The sequence below is a fragment of the Alosa sapidissima genome, chromosome 4 (assembly GCF_018492685.1).
Source record: "Alosa sapidissima isolate fAloSap1 chromosome 4, fAloSap1.pri, whole genome shotgun sequence".
NCBI classification, from domain to species: Eukaryota; Metazoa; Chordata; class Actinopteri; order Clupeiformes; family Clupeidae; genus Alosa; species Alosa sapidissima.
The window spans coordinates 38,041,282-38,061,213 of record NC_055960.1 but is presented as its reverse complement, the minus strand read 5'-3'; the positions used below and the strand labels follow the sequence as shown (position 1 = coordinate 38,061,213).

General features: G+C 45.5%; 4 protein-coding genes across 6 annotated transcripts in view; all 4 read left to right on the top strand.

The window, feature by feature from the left end:
* The window catches only part of LOC121706753 (NADH-cytochrome b5 reductase 3), a 12,115-nt gene extending 11,389 nt beyond the window's left edge, over window positions 1-726 (top strand). The window contains exon 9 of the mRNA XM_042088758.1: window positions 1-726. This exon is cut by the window's left edge and continues 551 nt beyond it. The gene's annotated coding sequence lies outside the window, so the exon portion shown is untranslated.
* Window positions 727-1,910: 1,184 nt separating this feature from the next.
* On the top strand, window positions 1,911-13,150 carry adipor1a (adiponectin receptor 1a). Of its 3 annotated transcripts, none has more exons than XM_042088746.1 (10): window positions 1,911-2,045; window positions 2,705-2,782; window positions 2,946-3,161; window positions 3,613-3,726; window positions 3,992-4,163; window positions 5,855-6,041; window positions 6,812-6,999; window positions 10,610-10,803; window positions 11,387-11,543; window positions 11,580-13,150. In XM_042088746.1, the coding sequence occupies exons 3-9, from the start codon at window positions 3,015-3,017 to the stop codon at window positions 11,513-11,515; spliced, it is 1,131 nt and encodes a 376-aa protein (XP_041944680.1). In that variant the 5' UTR covers window positions 1,911-2,045; window positions 2,705-2,782; window positions 2,946-3,014; the 3' UTR covers window positions 11,516-11,543; window positions 11,580-13,150. The 3 variants fall into 3 exon arrangements, 2 of the variants coding, with proteins under 2 accessions (XP_041944680.1, XP_041944679.1); XR_006031150.1 differs by having other exon boundaries at window positions 1,912-2,045; window positions 11,387-12,257; window positions 12,301-13,150; XM_042088745.1 differs by having other exon boundaries at window positions 1,912-2,045; window positions 11,387-13,150.
* A 664-nt stretch (window positions 13,151-13,814) lies between these two features.
* rabif (RAB interacting factor) lies at window positions 13,815-15,497 on the top strand. The gene is made up of 2 exons (XM_042088762.1): window positions 13,815-14,456; window positions 14,612-15,497. The coding sequence occupies exons 1-2, from the start codon at window positions 14,304-14,306 to the stop codon at window positions 14,858-14,860; spliced, it is 402 nt and encodes a 133-aa protein (XP_041944696.1). The 5' UTR covers window positions 13,815-14,303; the 3' UTR covers window positions 14,861-15,497.
* A 2,272-nt stretch (window positions 15,498-17,769) lies between these two features.
* kdm5ba (lysine (K)-specific demethylase 5Ba) overlaps window positions 17,770-19,932 on the top strand; it is a 39,893-nt gene continuing 37,730 nt past the window's right edge. The window contains exon 1 of the mRNA XM_042088718.1: window positions 17,770-18,096. Within this exon, the coding sequence (XP_041944652.1) occupies window positions 17,944-18,096 (153 nt within the window). The 5' untranslated portion in view covers window positions 17,770-17,943. The remainder of the gene's footprint in view (window positions 18,097-19,932) is intronic.

Genomic DNA, 19,932 nt, shown 5'->3' with positions numbered 1-19,932 from the left:
AGGAAATGAGATGGTGAGAGAAAGATAATGAAAACTTAGTGTCATTTGGAACTCATAAGAACCCTGATGTAACATCTTAGTGTCATTTGGAACTCATAAGAACCCTGATGTAACATCTTAGTTTTTTTCATGCTCAGAAAACACCCCCAACCCCCACCCTTTCTCTCTCTCTCTCTCTTTCTCTCTTTCTCTCTCTGTACGTGTGTGAGTGTGTATGCAGCTTTAAGTGCGCTAGCTTCTGCAGAGGGATTATGGGGGTTGCTGAGACACCTGCTGCAACTACAAACGATCTGCCACAGTTCTTCTCTTTCTCTGCCTGGTGGTCCTAAAATAGCCTGAGAGCCCGCCCACCCGCGCTGGCAATGCTCGGTGGTGTGTGTGTGTGTGTGTGTGTGTGCGTGCAGCTGCATCTACGTCTCTGGCTCTGTCTGACTCTGACTCTGACCACTCTTTCTCTGACTTCCTCTGATCCTGGTCAGATGCCTTACGCACTTGTCACTACAAACGTGATGTCTGTGGCCTTGGTGCTTGTATGGTCAAACCAGTTATTATTTTGTATGTCAGTGTGTGCGGGGACATCGTTTTCTTATATGCATGTAATGAGTTGTTTACTATGTTTTCTTATTGTTTTTCCTAAAGGTGTATTTTTGAGCTGCAGTGCACTCCTACTACTGGTTCAATACACTGCAGATGCTTGGGAGAGAATAAACAGTGTCATATCAGAAATGGCTGCTGGTTGTTCTTTAGATGACCCAGTCCTCCTAGGACTCCCCTGTGTGTTTGTTGACTTTAGTTGCGTTTAGGCCGTGCTGAATTAGCCGTTTCATTTAGGCGTCTAGCATTTATGATTAGTCGTCTTTGAACTAGCCTGTAGGCGGACAGGCTGCCTTGGCTGGAGTAGAGGCCATTGTTCTCCGTTTATCCCATTCCTACAAGAGCAAATCCCGTCTCATGATCTTACACCACACACACAAAGCACTCAGGGACATTTTGAAGATTATTACAAACAAAAGTTAATGATTGGATTTATTGAACATGTTCAATTTTATATGCCCTTGGCCATGACTGCAGGGCTGCTTCTGATCTCAACTGATGTCCCACACCTTCAGCAGGATGGAAAATGCAGTTTGTACATAAGGGGGTCACAGTCAGTCCTGCGTAAGGCACAGGAGGTCACAGTCAGTCCTGCATTAGTTACAAACTTACACAGTCAGTCCTGCATTAGTTACAAACTTGTCCCTCTAAAGCAAGTTAACTCTGCGCTGAAACGGGGAGTCGTCTGTCTCTCCTAGAGGGCCTCCCCAAAAGCAGTCCCCGCTTGTCCACTCTGTCTCTGAGTACCAGTGCTGCTGTGGACAGGCAGGCGGTCATGTGAGAGTGGAGCGGAGTGGCTGACTGGGTGGCTGTGAGCGGAGTAGGAGTTGTGATGTTTTAATCGGTTTGCAGTGCCCACGCCACAGCCCCTTTGTTGGGGGGATTAGAGATTAGTGCAGATTGGAGTCTGGCGACTGCAAGCCTGGGGATGGGCGGGTTTAGGCCTGAAGGGGGGAAAATGACTGAGGCTTTATCAGTGTGCCCACGTGCAGATAGAATGTGACCAGGCTGGCCCAGATACAGATACAGACTTATGGAGATTTACTAATGAAATTGCATTCCTAAAAAATGCAAAATGCACTCATTATAACATAACATAACATCATTTTATGTTAATATAACATCTTGTTTTGGTGATGTCAAAAACATCTTGTCAAGACAACAAACTTCAAAAATAATTTCCAACGGTTGAACCTATTTTAGCAAACAGAAATATGATAACCACTCGCATCCCTGTTTTAAAACATTTTGACAAAATATGTTTTTATGACGTTGACGAGTTTACCAGCAGGTGGCGCCAGGACGTCGTTGTTCATTAAACAACGGCAAGCCAGTTTAAACTCGCTGCCTGATGTAGACTTCGCTCTTCATTAGTGGTTCAGTGGCTGTTCGCCTTGTTTTTGTCAGAATCCGGAAGCGATCACATTTCATCTCACTGTTTGGAGAATAAGGTATGTAGCGGTTTTCTTTCATGAAATTCCCATCACATGTAGGTAACAGTGTCGTCATGTGAACAAAATAGACTGCTGTAATGATTGAGTATTCTGTGTTTTGCTAACACATGTAGTCGAGCGACAGTTTTTTTCTGTTGGTTTGCTGGATTTGTGGTGCACATTAGCTTCCAATAATCTAGCTAGTATGCTAACGTTAGCCACCAGGCTAGCGGGTTATTCCCCCCGGTTATAACATCATTTTGTCAAGGCTCGCTGGCTAACTACTAGGTTGACAGATGTGACAATATCTGCACATCTGCACCATAATTGTAATTGTTACGTAGTGTCTGTGTGTCCATTAGACAATATAATTTATTTATTTTGACTGACACAATGTTGTCGGCATAGATTATGGATTCTTTGTTTGGAAGCATCTACGCTAGTAGCTGTTTTGCTAGCTCATATTAGCGGGGTTCAGCAAAGCAGCTAGCTTCTACGTCCCCATTTCTGAGAGGACTGCTGGTTGTATCGTTAGGTACTGTTGGCAGTTACGTAGAGAGCTACAGAATGAATGTTTAACTGTACGAAGGATACTAGCCCTGACTCAACGTATCGTTGCTGGAAAAAACTTTTAATATTTTGGTTTAACATACTGGTTTTGTTGTCGTTGCTCTCAGTTTGAATGCAAGACCGCAAAAGTAATATTTGCAGGTGGGAGCAGTAGACCCGCCTTCTCGTCTGGCCCCTTGTCTCAGGTAAATTCAGAAACACAGTTGTCACACACTCTGGGTCAAACAGACTGTCCTCTCCCTGTGTTTGTGTGTGTGTGTGTGTATGTTTTTGTTTATGTGTGTTATCAATAATAAGTGTATTAGCAAGTAGCTTTCGCACTCCTGATGCTCTGTGTCCTCCACATAGGAACCTGAAGTGCGAAGCTTCCCTAGCTGGCACCAGAGAGTGGAGAGGCGTCCCGCAGGCAGTGTACCTATGTCCGCCCGCAACGGGTCTGCGAGTGATGCAGACTGCCAGATCTCGGAAGACTGCCGCATCCCGGCCGACGTGGAGCTGATGGAGCTGGGGCCACTGCTGGAGCAGGCTGCCCAGCCTGGGGGGGCCAAGGCTCTCGCTGCCGAGGTGGGGGCCCCCCTACCGCCTCAGAGTTAGGCTCATAGCCTCATACACCGTCACAGTGACACACACACACACACACACGTTTGTGCATAGAAACACACACACAAACACACGTTTGTGCATAGACACACCCCTTGGGCTGAGCTTCCTATTGGTGGCTTATTGACACGTGGAAGGGGCATGGGTGGGACAGGTGTATTGGTGTGATTGTGTACTAGTCCATATGATTTTTTGTGGAACAGGTGTATTTGTGTATTGTTATTGTGTGCTAACCTGTGTGCCTTTGTCTCCTCGTGCGGTGTGTGCGTGCGTGCGTGTGTTTGTGCGTGTGTTTGTGCGTGTGTGTGTGCGTGCGTGTGTGTGTGCGTGCGTGTGTTTGTGTGTGTGTCCTCGTGCGGTGTGTGCGTGCGTGCGTGTGTGCGTGTGTGTGTGCGTGCGTGCGGTGCTGGCCCAGGGCTCGGCCGGCCTGGCGGAGGAGGACGAGGATGAGGATGAGGTGGGGGAGGTGCTGACGCTGCCCCTGCAGGCCCACCACGCCATGGAGAAGATGGAGGAGTTTGTGCACAAGGTGTGTGTGTGTGTGTGTGGGTGGGTGGGTGTGTTGTGTCATTATGTATTTATAACTTTGTTTGTGTAGTTCCAGTTTATCTGATTGTGCCTGATGTCTGTATGTTAATGGATGCATAATGTGTGTGTTTATATGCATAAAAGTGTGTGTGTGTTTATATATGCATAATTGTGTGTGTGTGTGTGTGTTTATACATTCACAACTGTGTGAGTATGTACGTATGTGTGTGTGTTTATATATGCGTAACTCTGTGTGTATGTGTGAGGTGTGGGAGGGCCGCTGGCGTGTGATCCCGTTCCATGTGCTACCGGAGTGGCTGAAGGATAACGACTACCTGCTGCACGGCCACCGCCCCCCCATGCCCTCCTTCAGGGCCTGCTTCGGCAGCATCTTCAGGATCCACACCGAGACCGGCAACATCTGGACTCACCTGCTGGGTACCACACATGCATACCGACACATATACACACGCGCGCGCGCGCGCACACACACACACACACACACACACACACACACACTCTGTGTCTCTCTCTAGCTATTCCTGTGTTCTCGTGTGTGTGTGTGTGTGTGTGTGTGTGTGTGTGTGTGTGTGTGTGTGTGTGTGTGTGTGTGTGTGTGTGTGTGTGTGTGTGTCTTCCCGCAGGACTGATTCTGTTCATATGTCTGGGGACGCTGACGATGCTGACTCTGTGTGTGTGTGTGTGTGTTAGTGCTGGGCGGTATACCGGTTCACACCGTATACATTTTCGTTATGATATGAATTTTTAATATACCGCCATATCGGTGTATTTGATTACACAACGTTTGGAACGCTGCGCCGCGCGACAGTGTTGCAGACGGGACTTTCTTCACACGCATGGTGCCAATGCGAGGCCTAGTGAGGGGAAACACAAAACACAACGTTTTTCCCCTGAAGTATGACCCTTAAGGCTTAATTTCTCCTTAGGTAGGGGCTTTATTTAAGGGTGTTGCACAGAATACCTTAAATTGTTTCTTTAGTTAAGAAAAAACTTCAAGGGATACTGCATTGAAAGGGATTTACCGTCATGAAAATTCTATTGAGATTGTTTAACAGCTGTAACTAGCTGGCTAGTAGGTGATGTTAGTTAGCAACCCACCGAACACAGTGAAGTTTAATGTTCTTATCATTCATCTCACCTTAAGAATATTCGCTGAAATTATCCAGGTAGCAAGTAAAGCATGTTATAGACATGCACTGAGCAATACTAGCTGGCTAGTTAGAAATTATCCTGACTGTCATCAGTGAATCAAAACTAACTTTTTTGTTAATGTTTTGCCTAGCGAACCGAACCGAAGCTCATGGCAGGCTAACAAGACATCCACATCCACATGAAGTTCACATTAGCCTACCACTAACGTCATGTAAACCACACAATAACAATAAGGCATGTTTCTGATAGGCCTATTTGACAGAGTAAGCATATTAGCAGAGAGGTTTTATTTTAAATTGTATAATTTTCAAAAAAGTATAATTATTGCAAGTTGCACTACTTTTTGTATTGGTTTTATACAAAATGTTTGTGAAATTTGCACAGTAAAAGTTTTGTATTTTGACTGCAATTGTCTTTGCATTCTGATTAGATTCTTCATTAGAATCATGAGTGGCTCTTTGTAAACAGCATCATTTTCTGGGGCCATGCAAAACTGCATTACCACTAGTCAGTGTGGAGTTATTCTACATCATGACAGTAAAATAGACCATCCTTAGTCAATGTACTGCAGCAATTCCTCTCTCAACCTGTAGAAAACATCTGAACATCTGATTATGCATGGAAAAAAAATACCGTCATATACCGTGAAACCGTAAGAATTTTGAAAAATACCGTGATATACATTTTTGGTCATACCGCCCAGCACTAGTGTGTGTCGTCCCGCAGGACTGATTCTGTTCATATGTCTGGGGACGCTGACGATGCTGACTGCGTGTGTGTGTGTGTGTGTGTGTGTGTGTGGTTCCGCAGGACTGATCGTGTTCATATGTCTGGGGACGCTGACGATGCTGACTTTGTGTGGGTGTGTGTCGTCCCGCAGGACTGATCCTGTTCATATGTCTGGGGACGCTGACGATGCTGACTCTGTGTGTGTGTGTGTGTGTGTCGTCCCGCAGGGCTGATCCTGTTCATATGTCTGGGGACGCTGACGATGCTGCGGCCGAACATGTACTTCATGGCGCCGCTGCAGGAGAAGGTGGTGTTTGGAATGTTCTTCCTGGGCGCCGTGCTCTGCCTCAGCTTCTCCTGGCTCTTCCACACCGTCTACTGCCACTCCGAAAAAGTCTCACGCACCTTCTCCAAGTGAGAGGGCTGTGTGTGTGTGTGTGTGTGTGTGTGTGTGTGAGAGAGTTGGTGAAAGTGTGTGAGAGAGACAATGAAGAATTTTCGTAGCTTTTCAAGACACCGAAAGACACTTCTCAGAGTTGTGTGTGTGTGTGTGTGTGTGTGTGTGTAAAAGAGAGTGGGGTTGGGTGCTGGAAAGATGTACGCCTGGACAGGGCTCCACATTAATGGTTGACTGGTTGCCCATGGCAACCAAATTCTTACAAGTGGTAACCAGATTTGGTTGGCGTTAGCAACCAAAACCTCATGCCTGGTTGCCAAGCTGGCAACCACTTGTAACCACTTTTAGAAGTTACGTTGAGCCCTGCTGGACTTCTGTTCCTCTGATTCATTGTGTGTGTGTGTGTGTGTAGGTTGGACTACTCTGGCATTGCGCTGCTGATCATGGTGTGTGTGTGTGTGTGTGTGTGTGCAGGTTGGACTACTCTGGCATTGCGCTGCTGATCATGGTGTGTGTGTGTGTGTGTGTGTGTGTGTGTGCAGGTTGGACTACTCTGGCATTGCGCTGCTGATCATGGTGTGTGTGTGTGTGTGTGTGTGCAGGTTGGACTACTCTGGCATTGCGCTGCTGATCATGGTGTGTGTGTGTGTGTGTGTGTGCAGGTTGGACTACTCTGGCATTGCGCTGCTGATCATGGTGTGTGTGTGTGTGTGTGTGTGTGTGTGCAGGTTGGACTACTCTGGCATTGCGCTGCTGATCATGGTGTGTGTGGTGTGTGTGTGTGCAGGTTGGACTACTCTGGCATTGCGCTGCTGATCATGGGTTCGTTTGTGCCGTGGCTCTACTACTCGTTCTACTGCTCGCCCCAGCCGCGGCTCATCTACCTCACCATCGTGTGTGTGCTCGGGATCGCCGCCATCGTCGTGGCCCAATGGGACCGCTTCTCCACGCCACGCCACCGACCCACCAGAGCAGGTACACACACACACACACACACACAACGCCACCGACCCACCAGAGCAGGTACACACACACACACACACACACACACACACACACACACACACACACACACACACACAATGCCACCGACCCACCAGAGCAGGTACACGCACACACACACACACACACACCACGCCACTGACCCACCACAGCTGGTATATACACACACACACACACCACGCCACCGACCCACCGGAGCAGGTACACACACACACACGCACTCGATGCCACTAACCCACCAGAGCAGGTACACGCACACACACACACACACACACCACGCCACTGACCCACCACAGCTGGTATATACACACACACACACACCACGCCACCGACCCACCGGAGCAGGTACACACACACACACGCACTCGATGCCACTAACCCACCACAGCTGGTACACACACGCACACACACGCACACACACGATGCCACTGACCCACCATAGCTGGTATATACATCCACACACCACGCCACCGAGCCACCAGAGCTGGTACACACACACACACACATACACACCCGCACCGACCCACCGGAGGCGATACACACACACACACACTGGCTGTCATCGTCAAAATAGGATTAATTAATCAATCAATCTGTCACACACTCTCATTGTGCACCGGAATAGATCACACACGTCATTCACATTCGACTGTTCACTGTGTGTTTCTCCAGAGCAGTCTCCCTTACACATAAACTAGAACTAACAGACTGACCCGGCCCTGCAGTTGTACACACACACACACATTGTATTTCACTCACAGTGGCTAGCTTTGTGGTTGGAACCTGATCATAGTTATCGCCATGGACACCATTCATAGTGAATGAATACAGTCAAGGTCTGTGAATTATTGAAGAGTCACGGAGCGAGCACGCATATGGATCAGCACGACCCATACACACACACACACACACACACACACACACACACACACACACGCACATGGATCAGCACGACCCACACACACACACACACACACACACACACACGCATATGGATCAGCACGACCCACACACACACACACACACACGCATATGGATCAGCACGACCCACACACACACACACACACACATATGGATCAGCACGACCCATACACACACACACACACACACACACACACACACACACACGCATATGGATCAGCACGACCCACACACACACACACACATATGGATCAGCACGACCCATACACACACACACACACGCGCATATGGATCAGCATATGGACCCATACACACACACACACACACACACACACACACACACACGCATATGGATCAGCACGACCCACACACACACACACACGCATATGGATCAGCACGACCCACACACACACACACACACACACACACATATGGATCAGCACGACCCATACACACACACACACACACACACACACATATGGATCAGCACGACCCACACACACACACACACACACACACACACACATACACACACACACACACACACACACACACACACACACACACACGCGCATATGCATCAGCACGACCCACACACACACACACACACACACACGCATATGGATCAGCATGACCCACACACACACACACACACACACACACATATGGATCAGCACGACCCATACACACACACACACACACACACACACACGCATATGGATCAGCATATGGACCCATACACACACACACACACTCACACACACACACACACACACACACACACGCATATGGATCAGCACGACACACACACACACACACACACACGCATATGGATCAGCACGACCCACACACACACACACACACACACACACACACACATATGGATCAGCACGACCCACACACACACACACACACACACACACACACACACGCACACGCGCGCGCATATGGATCAGCACGACCCATACACACACACACACACACACACACGCGCATATGGATCAGCACGACCCATACACACACACACACACACACACACACACACACACACACACACACACACGCATATGGATCAGCACGACCCATACAGATGCTCACACACACACACACACACACACACGCATATGGATCAGCACGACCCATACAGATGCCCACACACACACACACACACACACACACACACGCATATGGATCAGCACGACCCATACAGATGCTCACACACACACACACACACACACACACACGCATATGGATCAGCACGACCCATACAGATGCTCACACACACACACACACACACACACACACACACACACACACACACACACACGTATATGGATCAGCACGACCCATACAGATGCTCACACACACACACACACGCATATGGATCAGCACGACCCATACACACACACACACACACACACGCATATGGATCAGCACGACCCATACAGATGCTCACACACACACACACACACACACACACGTATATGAATCAGCACGACCCATACAGATGCTCACACACACACACACACACACACACACACACACGTATATGGATCAGCACGACCCATACAGATGCTCACACACACACACACACACACGCATATGGATCAGCACGACCCATACACACACACACACGCATATGGATCAGCACGACCCATACAGATGCTCACACACACACACACACACACACGTATATGGATCAGCACAACCCATACAGATGCTCACACACACACACACACACACACACACACACACACACACACACACACACACACACACGTATATGGATCAGCACGACCCATACAGATGCTCACACACACACACACACACACACACACACACGTATATGGATCAGCACGACCCATACAGATGCTCACACACACACACGTATATGGATTAGCACGACCCATACAGATGCACACACACACACACACACACACACACACACACACGCATATGGATCAGCACGACCCATACAGATGCTCACACACACACACATATACACACACACACACACACACGCCATGGCTCCATCGCCTCCATGTATGTTGTAACGTAACATCATGCATATGAACATCACTTACAAGAGTCAACCATTTTTGTGAAAGTATGGATTATAGTGATGATATTTTAAATAAGGTTCAGTAAATAAAGTTGATGTTGTATCCCATAGACCCGAACGTTAGACCAACATGGTTTTAGATTCTATTAGATTAGATTAGATTCAACTTTATTGTCATTGTGCAGAGTACAAGTACAAATACAATGAAATGCAGTTTGCATCCAACCAAAAGGGCAAAAATATGATGTGAAGTATAGGCAGGTGGTGCATAGACAGGGCAATAAATATAGTGCAGTGTACACAGTAGTATACAGTTGATTTACATAAGGTGGTTTAGAGTAATATAAATTAGATATAAATATGTGCAGTGTGTTAGCAGTTACCATATAAGAGCAGAATAAATATGGCTATGTGATATGAACAATGTATGAAAAACATGTACAGATATATGTAGTAGCAGTAACATTATAATAGTAGTATGAATAATATAGATATGTGCAGTGTATTAACAGAATATAAAATAATGGTGTGTATGACCGTAGCCAAACGCAAGACCAACATGCTGTGTGTGTGTGTGTGTGTGTTTGAATGTCTCCACAGGAGTGTTCATGGGCCTGGGACTGAGTGGCATTGTTCCCACAATGCATTTCACCATCGAGGAGGGCTTTGTGAAGGCGACGACGGTGGGGCAGATGGGCTGGTTCTACCTGATGGGGGCCATGTACATCACTGGGGCCGGCCTCTACGCGGCCCGCATCCCCGAGCGCTACTTCCCTGGGAAGTGTGACATCCTGGTAAGATCCCCTCACCTCCTTCTTTTATTATTAATAGTATTATGTTATTTTATTTCCTGTTTTCATTATTAATAATATTATTATGTTATTTTATTGCCTGTTTTTTTCTGATTGCTTGTTTGATGATTGAGTGTTTTACTTTTGATTTTGTAAGGTGAACTTGAGTATTGAGAACACACACACACACACACACACACACACACACACACAGAGGAGAGGCTGGTGGAGGTGTGAGAGCATCGCCAGATCTCCTGCTGTAATGGGATGTTTCACTTGTCTAATTCTCTTCTCTTCTATTCTCTACTCCACTCTTCCTCTTTATCTTTCTCCTCCACTCCTCTCCTCTACTCCTTCTCTCTTATCTTCTCCACTCCACTCCTTTCTCCTCCACTCCTGTACTCCTCCTCTCTTCTCTTCTCCACTCCTCTCCTCTACTCCTCCTCTCTTCTCTTCTCCACTCCTCCTCTCCTCCACTCCTGTACTCCTCCTCTCCTCTCCTCTCCACTCCTCTTTCTCCTCCTCTCCTCTACTCCTCTACTCCTCCTCTCCTCTCTTCTCCACTCCTCCTCTCTTCTATCTGTAGTTCCACTCTCATCAGATCTTCCACGTGCTGGTGGTGGCAGCTGCCTTCATCCACTTCTACGGCGTGTCCAACTTGCAGGAGTTCCGCTACGGCCTGGAGGGTGGCTGCACTGACGACACTCTCCTCTGAAACACAACCACCCCACACACTCACAAGCGCACACACACACACACACACACACACACACACACACACACACACACACACACACACACACACACACACACCCCTCTTCTCAGACCCCCCTCCTCTCCCTCGTCCTCAGAAATGTGCTGCTGGATAAATGAATAGGTCATGACCTCTCCTCTCCCTCTCTCCCTCTCTATTTCTACCTCTCCCTCTCTCCTCTCTATTTCTCCCTCTCTATTTCTCCCTCTCCCTGTCTCTTCTCCCTCTCTCCCCTCCCTCTCTCCTCTCCCTTTCTCCCTCTCTATTTCTACCTCTCCCTCTCTCCTCTGCTCTCCATTCTCCCGGTCTCTTGGCTCTGTGGGGTTCCTACTGACTGTTTTAGTCTGGAGCTGCTGGGGCCTCCAGGTGGAGTTATTATCTCCCCTGGGGGCCGTTGGTGCAGCAGCATCTCTCTGGTAAGCCCAGTTGAAGGAGTTAGCAAGTTGGGTTAACATCTGGTGCATCTATCTCGGGTAAGTTGGTTTAAGGGGTTAGCAATGAGAGATAGCATCTGATGCTGAGGAGTTGGCATTTGACACATCTCTTTATGATAAGCTGGATTGAGGGGGTTCGCTGTAGTGGGTTGGGTTTGGTTAGCATCTGACTCTAAGAGGTTAGCGGCTGGTTGGGTTAGCATCTGACTCTAAGAGGTTAGCGGCTGATTAGTCTCTGGTCAGTTGGGTGGATGGGTTCTCTCAGTGACGTTAGCACCCAACTCTTAATACACATACTCCTCACTCAGTGAGGTTAGCACCTGACTCTTAATACACATACTCCTCACTCAAAACCGAGTGTCGACTATTTCAAACAATTGTTCTCCAGTCCGGCGCGAGAGGGTTTCCCTCAGAGACAGCAGAGGATGCTGGGACACATCCGGCTCTGATCTGGCTTGGACCTGGCTCTAGTGTGGGCCAGACCAGCGCCAGAGCCGGCCTCTGTCTGGGCTGGGGAGGAAGTTAGGGCATTGCATCAGCCATCGGGCCCACCAGATGATTGGCTAATACTCAGCTAATACTCATACTCAGATGTATTGTTTTTCTAAGCAGGCTGGGAACGCACAAAGGGTGAGATGGTGGGTAGAATAACTAGGTCAAACCCACTCTTGAGGTTCCGCTGGCATCTCGAGCCTTATACGTAAGGATGAACTCAGAACTCAGTAGGTCAAGCTGTTGCACCTTACAATTGCATTATTACAGACGTGAGCATAAAGTGCTGCATTAGGTCCGCCCTGCAGTATGGATGTGTACAATAATCCTTTAGTATTCCTGTGCCTTAGGCCACTGGAAATAGTTTTAAATAGTTTTGGGCCAACACTGCAGTCTAGTGAACTTAGGGTCTTGCATATAAATATTCTTTTTTCTTACTTCAATCCAGTCACTAGTGAATGAATGTTGACCTCCATCAATGCATTTTTCTCAAACTGCTGTATATGAGCACCTAGTGTTAGCTCTCTTTTAAATAAGCTTACTTTATGTGGCGTTATTTCAAAAGACTAAAACAATCTGTGTATTCATTTCTTGTTATGTGTAGACAAGTGGTAAATCAAACATTTCACTGAAATTGTGAAGATTATAATAAATATTTATGAATGATAAATTGGAGTTGTGTCATTTATTATATTCCTTTGTTTTATTTAAATGCACTTTTTAACACACTACATCTACAATAGCCTAGTAATTTCACAATGCAGTACTTCTAGGAAGAAATTATAATTACATTCACCATACTGAGCAAAACTGCACATGGTGCGAGTGCCGTGTTCCATAGTCAGTTTTAAGGCCAGCTCTCCCTCTTGGGCCGCTGGCGGATAGCTCAATATGGATTTCTCTGCGCTGGCCATAATGGTCAACCCGCGGCTCTTTCCAGTATTGACCCACATAAGGGCTCTGAAGCAGACCAGGGTTTCGGCTACCTGAGGATGATGCTTTGTGACTGAGGAATGGTGCAGTCAGTAAAATAAGTTAATATGTCAATCATGCTCACTTACATCCCCTCCCTGACAGACTGAATACATTTTCATACTCCGATGCAAAAGGGGTGGGGTGGGGTGGGTGGGGGCTGGATGGCATTGTTGTAAATATACATTTTCATTCATTTTCCTACCTTTTTTCAATATGAAATTGAATTTTCAAACGCTGTCCTAGTCATTAGAACACAAAAGTCCAGCTATGTATCGAAATATTTTTTCCCGTGATGGAGGCCGGAACGTTATATTGCTGCTTTGTTTCCAGACCGTTCTTTAGCCTTGTTGCAAAATTGACCAAAGCGCCTTCCGCCGCCTGGACTTCTGCACGCGGACTTCCTTCTGATGGTCTAGGGCGCTCCGGTATATTTTGGCAGCATTCCATAGTTGCAAGCCTTTTACAATCTTCTCTACTTTACCATTCAAAGAAATGCGATTGTAGTTGCCAACGTCGGCATAGACAACGTGGAGGTGTGTTCGTTGACTGGTTTCAGTGCATTCGCACTAGCATGTCGTTAGCTATGCTACACGAGTAGCGTTTGCTTATTTTTCGTCTGGAGTGTTTGACAGCACTAATGCAAGAAAACTTTTCTTGCAGACAAGCCCAATTCCAAATTGATTTTGAACTGAAACTCACAGAAGTAATTTGACAGCGGATGAATAGATAACCGCGCGTATAACTAGCCACATAGCGTAGATAATTTAGAAGTTAGCTAGCGAGAACTGTGGTCTTGTATGTATACATCACATCTGCTGTCTAACGGTTAGAACAAAAAAGCTCACAGTATGGATCAAGAGGGTCAGAAATCTCCGTCGGGGCCATGTGTGGACCGCTCAACACTAGTATCTGAGGACGGGAAGAACGTCAAATCGGTATTGTGCCAACGATGCGGTTCCAAGGTGCTGTGCCCAGGGTCCGCGCAGTTCGCAGAGAGGGAGGTAAACAGAACAATTAACTCACACTAATAGGCCTAATGGATTTGGTTTCTATCTCTTGTGTACTCTTTAACAGCTCTGACATGTCATGTTGGCATTCTCAAATGTCGGTCTCAATTGTCTTTCTAACCTTCGATATTTTCCCTGTCCTCCTGCAGCTGTTTCTCCCGTCCATGCGGAAAAAGACCAGTATTACCCAGTCAGAAGGCTCAGTGGACGGGGACACTCTGACAGACCATTGGGTGGTCGATGACATGTACACCTTCGAGAACGTAGGCTTCACCAAGGATGTGGGGAGAATAAAGTACCTCATTTGTGCAGACTGTGAAATCGGACCCATCGGCTGGCACTGTTTAGATGACAAGAAGAGCTTCTACGTGGCCCTGGAGAGGGTTAACCATGCCTAAGGTGGGGGTTTGACCCCCCCACCCGACCCCCACACCCAGACTCGCAGGGTGACCCCATCTGTCAGGTCCTAGTGATCGTCCTGAGAGCAGTCCTGCTCTGGAGGGCTTCTAGCCTTTGACCAGTCAGCAGCCCAGCTCAGGATATATGTTTCTGCCTTGGCTGTATCCATACGGTGCCTGGTCCCTCCATGAGCAGCTGGCTGGCTTTGTAATACTGTAATGTTGTCATACTTATAGATTATTTATCTGCTTTCCCAGCTAGCCGTGTGCAAATGCTGATGTGTTTCTTCTGTCTTTCTCAATTTTAATCTTTAAGGACGTTTCCATGGTCCTGTTTTGGTTATGTGGTAACATTTGTATCAGCTGTTGAGTCATAAGATGAATATGTGATGCCATTGGATTGAGGTTTAATGACCCTGTGATCTCACCTGGAGATGCATGTTAACATAATATATAACCCTGTCACCTATCCAGTCATTAACCTAGACACTCTATGGCAGTTACAGTGGGGGAAGGATCTCATTTTGTCAGTTATTGGCTGCCAGTCTTCCTTTAAGTCAGCCTCACTTAACAGAAATCTAAAATACACTTTACATTACTTTTAACTCATTGAAATAAAATATGTGCTTAAAATGTGTAGTAGTCCCTGGGTAAAGTGGAATTCTACATGCATGTGTAACTAACTACAAGTTGGTAAAGAAGTGCGTCAAGTGAGTTATTTGAACCTGCCAACCTCTACACAAACCACAGGTGTTGGGTTATTTATTGCTCTTGATTGACGGACACTTCGCTCGCCTCTGGAATACTGAACGGATCTTTAGTCTGTGCTGGACACGGCTGGAGGGCAAGCTACAGCAGAACAGTTGAACAACAAATGCAAGTCATATGAGAGACATTTCTATTTTCTAACTACACCAACTACATCGAGATAGCTAGCTAGATAGATACTTTATTGACCCCAAGAGGAAATTCAAGGAACTAAAGGTGGTAGAGGTCATAGTTGTTTTGAGAATGCAATGTTCCTCCCAATTTTGCCTACTGATTTAATGTCATCCAGCTTGATTCTTTAACTTAAGAGTATCTACTCTTGGTCCTGTTTGCCTCTGTGAATCAAGCTCTCATATTTTCTAATTTGCCCAGACCTATTTTATACAGTCTATAGCCCAGACCTAAACCCATTAGATCCACTGCAATGGACACCACCGAAACGAGCATAGTTAAACATTACCATCAAATACTAGACTGTAGGCATAGTCTGTGGAATAATCTGAGGGGTATAAGGTACTTGTTAAAAGCTTTTCCGTAATTGAGAACTTGGTGAATTTTACCAAAGGGATGACTAAATGTCAAAAGAGTATATCTACTTATACTTAAATGTATCTAGCAAGCATAAGAGACAGCAGATAAAAAATGAGGAAATTAGTTTGACATTTACCTGACAACATGTTTAAGCCATCTGCATAACATCACAACTGTGAAGAATAGCTTAATTAATTTGTATCCAATTCGACATATCCTCATCAGTAGTTTGATTAAGATTTTCAGTTAAATGTGTTTCGTTCATTTTGTCATTGAGTTGGTCATGATGTTTTGACTATATGGATAAATATTGACTGCAGAGTTCATTTTCTTCCACTCGCCGCAGCATTTTGATGTTTTGAGAGCACCTGCGTTCAGGTTGGATGGCCTGGTTTGCATGCTGACGTGTGGTACGTGCTGACAAGCTGGGCGTGAATGGAATGATGCGGTAGCAGGCTAAGCTGACACAGACCCAACATCGCCACCGAGAGCTGAAACATGAGAAATGCAAAATACCACGGCGAACAACTGTGCCCCCGGAAAACGTTAGACACTCCCAAAGCGGATTCGTTTCGTTATTTTTTTGTGTTAATAATTATTATTTTTGAAGTTTACGTTTGTTTCAAATTTCATCGTTGACATCTTAGACTTTCGTTTGGCATGGTAACGTTAGCCATGTTTTGGCTTCAATGCTTTTCAGTTGTAGGCACTCTTGCATCTTTTGCAACAAATATCCATTGTTGCCAAATGTTGCAAATATCCAGTGAACGCTACTAGTTCCTTCTTTGTAGCCTACCTCTGACGTGTCGGGAGCTGTGTATTTGTTGCCCAACTGAGCTTGAATAGTCTAGCCCACGTAGCCTAACCAAAGCTACCATATTCGTACGATTTTTGAAAAAAAGAAACATTTTAGTTTGATTATTTGTGTTCATGTATTCTGACGTGTGGTTTAATAAATGGACACCTGACCATTAGTATTGTCCATGATCACCCTATGGGCCAATCCTCGAGATATTTCGTCAACTAAAGGACTATGGTCAAGCGTCTATTTAAAAAAGTAGTTCCAGTCGTGATGAAGCTATCAGCTGTACTTTATTAATGCGCATAAGTAAATCACCATGGACCATCTTCATTGAGAAATAAATAAATAATTCAGAAAAAGGTCATTGTTAATGAAATTACATATCAGGCCATTCGACTGTGAAGCTATAAATATTTTTAAACGGATCAAACTATTGCCAGGGAAATTTGTCGAATTATTTCAATATTTCAGAATCATGTCACCAGTTGCATTTGAGAGTGTTTTACCAGGTTTTGAAGTACTTCCAAGTAATGGAACGGAAACTACTATAGAATAATCTGATTTAAAATACATTTCATCATTTGTTTCTGTCAACTTTCTAAGGTAGGCTTGTCTATAACGATCATTCAATCTGTCTGTATGGTTGGACTTCAATGAAATTATGATGTTATCATTTTTACATCGAGAAATGAAAAGAACTTTTAAATGTCATATGGATTATGTGGAGAAACTGAGCAGTAAAAGCATTTCACGAACCTTCAATGGTCTCTATATTCTCTGGCGGAAGATACCCTACTCACATCGACAATCCTGTTGTGCGTGTCCGTTGCCAAAGTGAATGAGGATGTTGGCTAGCTAATTGTAGGAGTTCAGGTGAAAGGAGTTTGTGTTGAGCGATTGACACAAAACTAAAGAACCGACACATTAACTTGATAACTTATTAAAGCAAGTACATGTCACTATTCGGAAAAACATAACGACGATGACCCAACCTCGGCCAAACGAGTTCATTCCTCCACCGGAGTGTCCTGTCTTTGAGCCCAGTTGGGAGGAATTTGCCGACCCATTTGCGTTTATCAACAAAATACGACCAATAGCTGAAAAAACTGGTATCTGCAAAGTCCGACCGCCACAGGTATGTATAACGCTTATTTGTACCAATGTTACAACATTCACGTCAATTTAATGCATATTTCTCAGTGATATGCTGATAAGAGTTGGGTTAAAACACTTCTGTTAAAAGACAGGTTTTTCAACATGGCGGATTGCGGCTCGAGTGGCCGAAGCTAGCTAGTCAAGTAACGGCGTGTGCGCGTGTGTTTGTGTGTGTACGCTGAACGTGAAATGCTTACAGTAACGTTATTCTCCTGTACTCAGGTGGCTGAGTTAGGCTCGGCTTTTAAATGTATTTTACATGAAGTTGTTCAAAATCCACATTTGTTATTGTAAGTTCTAATCAGCTCGAATTGCGAAATTCGAATTATTTATTTTTGAATATTAAGTGGATATTAAAAAACGAAATGTAGCTGAGGATGTGGAATAAAGCATCGTCCTCTTTAGTATTCTTTTTGATCTGCACTGATGTCAAAGCCAGCATTATGTTGTTAGCTTCTAATTTTTTTCTTGTTTGTTTCTCTGCTCCTTCAGTGGTGTTCTAACATTAACTGCAAGTTAGCTAGTTTAACGTTATCGATAAGTGACGTTAGGCCACTGCTTGATGACTTGCAATCTCCCCTTTTATGTATTTGTGAAATCAAAGTAAGTAATTACAAGGCCAAAACAAAAAGAAACGACCCCTAAAAATGGATACATTGGCGGATAGCACACTATTATGTAAGTGTGTGTGTGTGTACGTTTTGTGTGTATCTCTGTGTGTAGAACTAGTCAGTTGATGGAGGGTGACGCGCCCATCTCCACCATGAATATGTTGTCAGTTAACAATACTCTTTTAGTCATTTGGTCCTAGGCCTGCTTGCATTCTCAGCGAGATTTCCACGGGCTGTACTTCGACGAAAGTAAATAAAGTCACGGAAACACTCGTGTGGTGCCCGAAAAGGTTGTTGAGGTTGATGGCGCTCGGGCGCTTCCTGAAAGCCTCCTTGTTCACTGTGCGGCCATTACTGTTGTATAGTTAGACGGCCACGAAGAGAAAACAAACTTATCACTTCCAACCCAGTGAACCTCATTAGTATTGAGAAAATTAATGAAGAGTAACGTCTGTTCCTCAGTGAAAATGCCCAGCGAAAATGCCCAGCAATTCTCTCCACGATGCACTGTTTGCACATGCAGAGTTACATTGTCACATTACTACGCCGATACTACACAAGTATTACCAACACATCGTCGACATTTCGGGAATGGTGTACGCCAAAGTGACAAGACTGCCCCATTCGATTATATAATCAGGTGTTTTTCCTTCTGAATATATAGTGCTTTCGGTGCAGATATGGGTACCCTGTTTGATCAGTGTCTTTCTTGTTTATTTTGAAAGACAAAGAGGATGTTAACGGTTCTTCTCAGTCAAACATCAAGTGGAATTTGGTCAGGCTTTGGTAAAACAATGTCCTTGCAATAGAGAGTAGGAGGCTGAATCAAAGTCTGGTGGCTGTTAATCTGAGACAAGCCCAAACATCGCTATGATTTAGTGAATAGAGAAAGGACGCCCATATGCTTTTGTGTTGTAAACATTGTTATGTGGTTAGCAGTGATAAAACCGCTGCCTCTTGTTATGTGCGCGACGTGGGAAAGCACTTTTGCAGAAACGGATAGACTGCACGCCCAAACGCTTGCATTGTAGGCATATGCGTGGTTGTAGAATAACATCTTGGTGGAATAAAGCAAGTTTCTCTTGGGCTTTGGGGTAGTTCAGTGATCTCTCACTAAGAAGATTCTGTTTAGCTCACCATGTCCCTGAATCTTAGACAATCTCCATCACACCAGAGGGGTGTGTGTTCTGTGTTGTGTTGTTCTG